Source organism: Octopus sinensis, linkage group LG6, assembly GCF_006345805.1.
Source record: "Octopus sinensis linkage group LG6, ASM634580v1, whole genome shotgun sequence".
In the NCBI taxonomy this organism is placed as follows: Eukaryota; Metazoa; Mollusca; class Cephalopoda; order Octopoda; family Octopodidae; genus Octopus; species Octopus sinensis.
Genome location: NC_043002.1, coordinates 111,511,296 through 111,518,381, shown reverse-complemented (window position 1 = coordinate 111,518,381; position 7,086 = coordinate 111,511,296). Strand labels below are relative to the sequence as shown.

General features: G+C 37.0%; 1 protein-coding gene across 3 annotated transcripts in view; it reads right to left on the bottom strand.

Annotated features, from left to right (window-relative positions):
* Positions 1 to 400: 400 nt before the first annotated feature.
* LOC115212961 (general transcription factor 3C polypeptide 1) overlaps positions 401 to 7,086 on the bottom strand; it is a 39,758-nt gene continuing 33,072 nt past the window's right edge. For all 3 annotated transcript variants that reach the window (XM_029781815.2, XM_029781817.2, XM_029781816.2), the window contains one exon: positions 401 to 6,883. In XM_029781815.2, coding sequence (XP_029637675.1) covers positions 797 to 6,874 — 6,078 coding nt within the window. In that variant the 5' untranslated portion in view covers positions 6,875 to 6,883 and the 3' untranslated portion in view covers positions 401 to 796. The remainder of the gene's footprint in view (positions 6,884 to 7,086) is intronic.

The window sequence follows — 7,086 nt, the reverse complement described above, 5'->3', positions numbered from 1 at the left end:
AGCGGACGTTAAACGATGATGATGATGATGATGATCCCTCAAATAATTCTCTACCAACATAAAGATAATGTAGTTCCTAATATACAAAATAGCAGAATAGCCATGGTTGGAACACCATTTGATCATAGGCGTGGTCAATCAGAACTGGTCTGGAGTTAAAATGAGGGTACTGTATAATTTATGAGGGTTCTATTGGTTTACAGCATTGAGTCTGGAGAAGACGACATTAAGATTCAACTATAGAATTAGAGCTACCTCAATGACATATGCCACAGCATACTATGACAAAATACAAGACATCAACAGAAACAAAAGCAAATATTAAACTGTGAATACATTAACTGCTGACAGATAAATAAAAAATTTGTTTTTGAGTAATTAAAAAAAATGAAACAAGTGCTTTTATTTACTGTTTTATGATCTAAATAATTATATATTGATACACAGATGAGTCACAAGTTAATGAAATGATTTGAAATTGAGGAAAAATTGTGTATTTCCACTGTGGTGTATTGTTTCCACATATGTCAGGCCATGCATACATAGAAACCAGGTCCTAAAAACTACAAGATTCTTTTTCTTATGAAATAATGGACAAAAACAAGTGAAGATTACTTTTTTCTTTTCTTTTTCTTTTGTGTAAATCCAAATATTGGAGTAATGCAGCAAATGAAGTTCTCTTTTTTATATGATTTTTTTTAAATTCCATTCTTTTTTTAATGGGGAGTGGGGAAGTTCTTTTGGACCATATGGAATTGAGGTAAAAATAGAAATCTGTCATCAGTTATGTAACAGATCAATGTGACACTTTGGATGACATCAAATGACTCATGAATTGTCCCATTCGTAAAGTCCCTTCCAAAGTTACATCATACATAATAACATCTCCTTCGTGGTCTTCTTCAACTTCCTCAATGGAATTTGTTTTGCTAAATACTGAGATCCACCTTGGTTTCCTCAATATAGTCTTTGAGACACAACCAATATCTTCCAAAAGTCCCAATAGTTCCTTAATGGGTACTGGCTGCAAAACAGGATTGTACTTGGCAAAAATTGTTTCTTCAGACACTCCAGGCTTGGACATGATGAAAAACATAAGTGATTCAAGCATCATTTTTAATACATTTCTATTGAGCAAACCTTCGGGCTTTCTCCATGGACGGCAGAGTACACGCACTTTTTTGTATGTACTCAATGAAGGTGCTGTACAAGAAGAATCTTCATTCAATGCTAGTCTGGCAGGTTTCTTCTTAACTCGCTTACTCATTGAAAAATGACCTGCTGTGCTTGGATTATCAAGTAAAATGACATCATCATCTTCACCATTGTCAAATTCTTGTTCTGGAGGTTGAGAGGTACAAGCTGGTATTCGGTTGTTGCTAGGCAACCCAAATGTACTGCTGTTTGAACTACACGATGGTGTTGACTGATAGCTAAGGTTAAGGGTGCAATTGGAATTGCATTCAGCTTCAAGTTGTTTCAATGCATTTAGAGCAGCGTCACAAGCTGATGCCCCAGAATCTGCAATATTTGATTCATCAAGAGATGTGAAAGATTTGGTGTATTCCTCTTCTGGGCTAGAGAGTAAATCAGAGAAGCAATCATCAATGTTGTTCTGATCTGATCGGCCACGAGTATTTTTAAACGCATGTATAATCCATGGACGTGAATATTTGACAGAAACGTAACGTTCTACTGTGACACCAACTTTTAGGATCAGCTGATGTTTTTCAAGGACATTCACACACCTTTTGACTTGTAACCACCGATTTTGGAAATGATACTGGAGATCATATTTTCGGATTCCCATGCTTTGCTCTCTTTCGATAACACTCAATATTTGCAGTAGGAGACCAATATCACGAGCTGACATACTAGTCTGCTTTTGAAGATTATCCCAAATTGTAGACACTTCTTCTGGCTGTGGTACTAACTGATATTGTTTCCTTATAATGTTCTTAAAGACTTTTTCGGTGATCCATAAAATGTCCCCTGATGACGATGCAGACTCCACAAGTAAAACATCTTTTTCAGTATTACCATGAAACTTAGGTAACAAAGAATTAAGAAGACTTATTTTAACAACACAACTGTTGATTACAAAGTTATCTTGTGGGTTTAATTCACGCAGGTTCAAACCTGTGATATTTTCAGATCGGGCAAGGGACAGAGTCACACGAGAAACTCTAGCATTTGTTTTCCTGGGCAAATGATGAGGTCTGATTACCAAAGGTTTTGATGTGTTGGAAGGGATTGGCTTGCTTTTTGGTGCACTAGGTCCAGAATCATCATCTGTTAAAGGATCTTTGTTTACACTGTCTTCCCGTGGCCTCTTCCGCCCACTCTGTTGGGTTTCTTGAGAAACACTTTCACATTCTGTAGAAGATTCATTTGCAGGAGACTTTGGAGAATTCTCGGAAACCTGGAGATCTCCTTCAGCAACAGAATCATCTTCAGGTTCATTTGTCTTTGGAACTTTCCCTCGACCAATAGGATTTGATTTCAATCCCTCGGGATCAAGGACGATAATTTTATCAGGTATTGTTACATCAAACTTAGCTAATTGAAGGCCAACAATGGAAACTATAAAAGCTGCATATCCCCCTTTTGGTACATCAGACACATTGTAACCTTCAGTTGAAGCAGATTCCACCAAATCAACCATCTCAAAGATGTCAGAAAATAAATTAGGAGGAAACCTACTAATAAAATAATAATTGTATTTTTGGCTCAGTTGATGAGTATTTAAGGAAGAAAGGTCTGCCTCTTTCTGTTTGTTTTTAATTACTTTTCTCTTAACTCGAGTGATCATACGATCTGACTGCATTTGTGAAAACACTTCATTCATTAAGCTCTCTGGATACTGGTTAAATAAACGGAACATTTCATGGGCTCTGCCTTGTTTATCATTCAATGATAGATAACTGTGTATAATATTATGCAAGACTGTAGCATAGATATCATCCACTCGAGTAATATCTTTAGGTTCAGAGACCTTCTTCCATTTACCAATTTGGGTTAAAATGTAGTTATTGTTAAGCTGATTCAGAGAATTTGGAAGATCACATCTTTGTGTGTATTTATCTGAAGAAAATTTCTCAATTAATCGGTTTACTAGATCCTCAAATATCTTGTCAGTTTCATCATCCTGTACATATTTAAATCTCTTGTAACCGAAATCTTCCATAAGTTTGGAGTCATGCAATGCTTCTTGTAAAAATGCAGAAACATTAAGAACTGTTTGAGGATTCTTCAGAACAAATGATACTCTTCGCTGACATGCTTTTGACGTTTTATCTTTAGCATAATCTGGATATTTATCCATAAGTAAATCTCGAATCTTGGTCCAAGAAACAATCATACGACTAAGTACGTTGGGTCTTCTATTTTCCATGAAAAGATTGGCAACTTTGCACAGAAGCAAAAAGCTGTCTTCCTGCTGTGACCAAACAACTCTTTCCTTGGTCTTACTTTTTAAAGCTAATTTATCTCGTTCATCATAAATCTCAGTACGTTTACGAGCTTTCTTTTTTAATCCTTTGTTCAAATAACCAAATAATTTCCGTTTTTTTGGTTTGGGAATTTTTGACAAAGGAAATTTTGATTTTCCTTCTTTGTCATTTGGGTTTTCAGATGCATTTTTTTTCCCAAAAGTTTCAGCAGCCTCATCACTTTTATCAAGCGCCAGTCTCCTTTTTGGTCCAAAAAGTCGAGGAAGTCTCTGGCTAAGAGAATTCTCTTCAAAGATAGTTGGATGTAAGGGGGAGATTACATCACTAGATTTTTTATCTACTCTTTTTTCTTTAACAATATTCTTCCATTGACTGGTCTCAGCATACCAAAACCAATTCCGAGAGATATGGCAAAATAGAGAAGAGTCGAAGCCGGCAGCACCTAATCCATCACCAGGTATGGCACCATTGTCAACAACTGTATCCGGTGTCTTTGCAGATTGAGCATCAGACAAACTATAAGAGACTGGGGCTACACCATGTTCTTCTTCCCATTTTACTTCATCAACCACTTTGTGATATCTTCCTAATGGAGTATTCAATGCAGTGACTCTAAAACAGAACCAATAATTTTCAAGAACTTCCCAGCTATCTAAATGAAAGGATTCAATTGGAAATGTTTGTCCTTCAGGTGGGCGAACCTGACAGTAGCCAACAACAGAACTTTTCGTATCAACCAGTTTAGCATTTTTGTGAAGGTAAATAAACACTTGGTCTTTCTCTTTGAGGACTTGATCTCCAAATGAGAGTAACCCCATTTGACAGAGTAAGGTACAAACTTCATAAAACGTAAATATGTAACGACGAGCATAGAGGAGTTGCTGGGTAAGTTTAAAAGGCAGGTAAGTTATAGGATAGTAGCGTTTCACAGGATCTGCAAGAAATTCTTTCAGACCATTAATTTTGTATGGAAGAGAGACTATTTGACAAAATAACTGTAGGGGTAACAAAAGCAAAACGTCACTGATAAGACACCAGCCGACCTGGAATCCAGAATGTAGAGGCAAAGGAGCAAGATAACGCCGCCATGAATTGTCATCAACATACACAGGAGGGACACTTTCAGTTGATTTTATGTTCCACTCCACATTACCATCAACATCAGTCTCAGGTATCAGAGCCTGAGGTGAATCATAAGTTGTGGTAGTTGTGATGTCGCTATCAGGGTCGGCTTTCACCTCCAAAGCAGGATCTTTACGAATTTGGTCATTCGGTATGGGTGTCTTGTTTCTATTAGCATATATCAAGTACCACAGTAATTTGTGGACAGTTTCAGCTTTACGAAACTTTGGTAAGACACCATACTTTCTCATATATGATGGATCATAACGCATATCACATGCTTTCATCTTGCTTCGGTGGTCATGCAGTTTGCGCACACTATCTTGGACACTAGGAGGCATATCTTTCATAAGCAAACGGCTGTTCATCTTCATACGCTCAGATTCACGTAAATGCTCTTTGCAAACCCCAAAATATTTCAGTTTAGCTTGTTCTATAGCACTCTTCACTATTTGATGATCAGGTGTGATACTGGGATCACAAATGAACGTTAATTCTTTTTGTTTATTATCAGTTTTAATTATGGTTTTTATTAACCGGATTTGTCCATTCTTTTGGAGACGTCGCAGGATACGGTCGACAGATTTCTTGTCAATTTGAGTTGATTCGCCCATGGCTTTTTCTTTATTTAAAATCATATTCTTTAAAGCAAATGTCTTATCAACTAGTTTAGCTTCTTGAACAGCTTCAATGATCCAGTTGGTCCGCTGAAGGACCTTTGAAGTGAGGCGTGGCTTTTTAGTATCGTCCTCTTCCTGCATATTCATTACAGGATCAACAGTAGCATCTTGTTGATTGGTTCCACTTGAATTAGTGTGTGGGGCTGAATCTTTATTCTTCTCCTCAGATGTTAACCCCTTCTGCTGGGGTGTAGACTTAAATGGAAGCTTGGGAGTTGACTTTATCAACTGTTCCATTTTGTTTCTTTCTTTCTCTAAATCCATATGTAATTTACTGGTGTTGGCGAATTTATAGGAGATATACATAGCTTTACGCTGTCTGCCAACATCTAACATAACTGAGTGAGATGCTTTGGTCCGAGTCAAATACTTCAGGACACTACGGCTTTCAAAAGTTGAAATGTTCATACACTTCATCATATCTTTAAGAGACATGCCCCCAGGACCAGCACATTCAAGTAAATCATTTGCTTGTTGGATAAAAGGCCTTTCCCATAGTAATTTTATTGGCTCTGATTTGTTTTTTTCATCTTTAGTCACTGTCGCAGTATCTTCTCCCTCTTCGTCACTTTCTATTTCTTCTTCATCTTCATCTTCCTCGACACCATACTCTCTTATCATCTGAATTACACGAACTGTTTTCTCCTTATACTTTTTGTTTTTCACATTCTCAATAACTTCCGAGTCTGGATACATATCTCTGTAGTTCATATTAAATATCCGCACATATCTAGTAGAAGCCCGACACAGCTTCTTGAAGGACTGATCATCAATCCCGATATCTTCCTTACAAATAGCAACCTCTTCTTGGTGGCTGTATTTGGTCTTCAAGTAGCTGGTGAGGCGTTCTAGTAGAACCATGTACCGAGATTTCTTTTCAGAGTAAAATCGAGGTAGGTGTAATAATCTAGTGTGGACCTGTTTATTTACAACATTGGTCATAGCAAATACTTGCTTACGGACAAGTGATAAACGTATTAGTAACTTAAAATAATGAAACATAAGTTTTGGCGAATCGCTAAAAACAGCCAAACTGTTGTGTCCTCGAGTGAGTTCCCCAATGTAACGAGAACGACCAATTCTTTCTAAGATGCAATATGGTAAATCCAGCAACCTCATATTTGGGTCTCTGTCTGGTCCAAACAGAGACATACTTCGTAAGTTCTGAGAAGCAACGATAACCATTCTCTCGCCCCATAGTGCTTCGGCTTCTTCTAAACTACAAAGCTTTTGGTAATCATCTGAACGTATTTGATTTGTGATATTTAATCGAGTTGAATAAGTGGAGCATGAACCTTGGACACATGGGTTATCTTTGACTACTTCAATAGGATAGCAGTCGACAATCTTGGCAGCTTCAATCCATTGACCTGTAGAAGGGTCTTGGTAATCAAAATGGTTGATGGTAACAAGTGGGAGGCGGTCAGTTGGGAGTTCATAGAACTGAAGTTGATCTTGAATTACTAAAGAATTCCAGATAAATTCTTTAGATTGATCGTCTATTTTGAAAGCAAAGTTTGGGCGGTCTTTAAGTCGTATCCATAATGTGTTAAGTGTTGTCCCATCTAACCCTTCTAAAGCCACTTCATCCAACAGATCCCCAACAAAGTCAGCAGCCATGTTGGAAACCTAAAAAATGAGGAAGCAAAACTTTATTAGATTAAACTGGAAAAATAGTGAGAAATTTAAGAGATATCAATCAAAAAGACAGTCACAAAAGCAAAAGGCCTAACTATAACATTGAAAAATGCAAAACAAAAATGTTTAACAAAATATTAACCAGTTTTAAAGTGAATCAAACGTTAGCAGTTCTATATATGTTTAGTTATCTG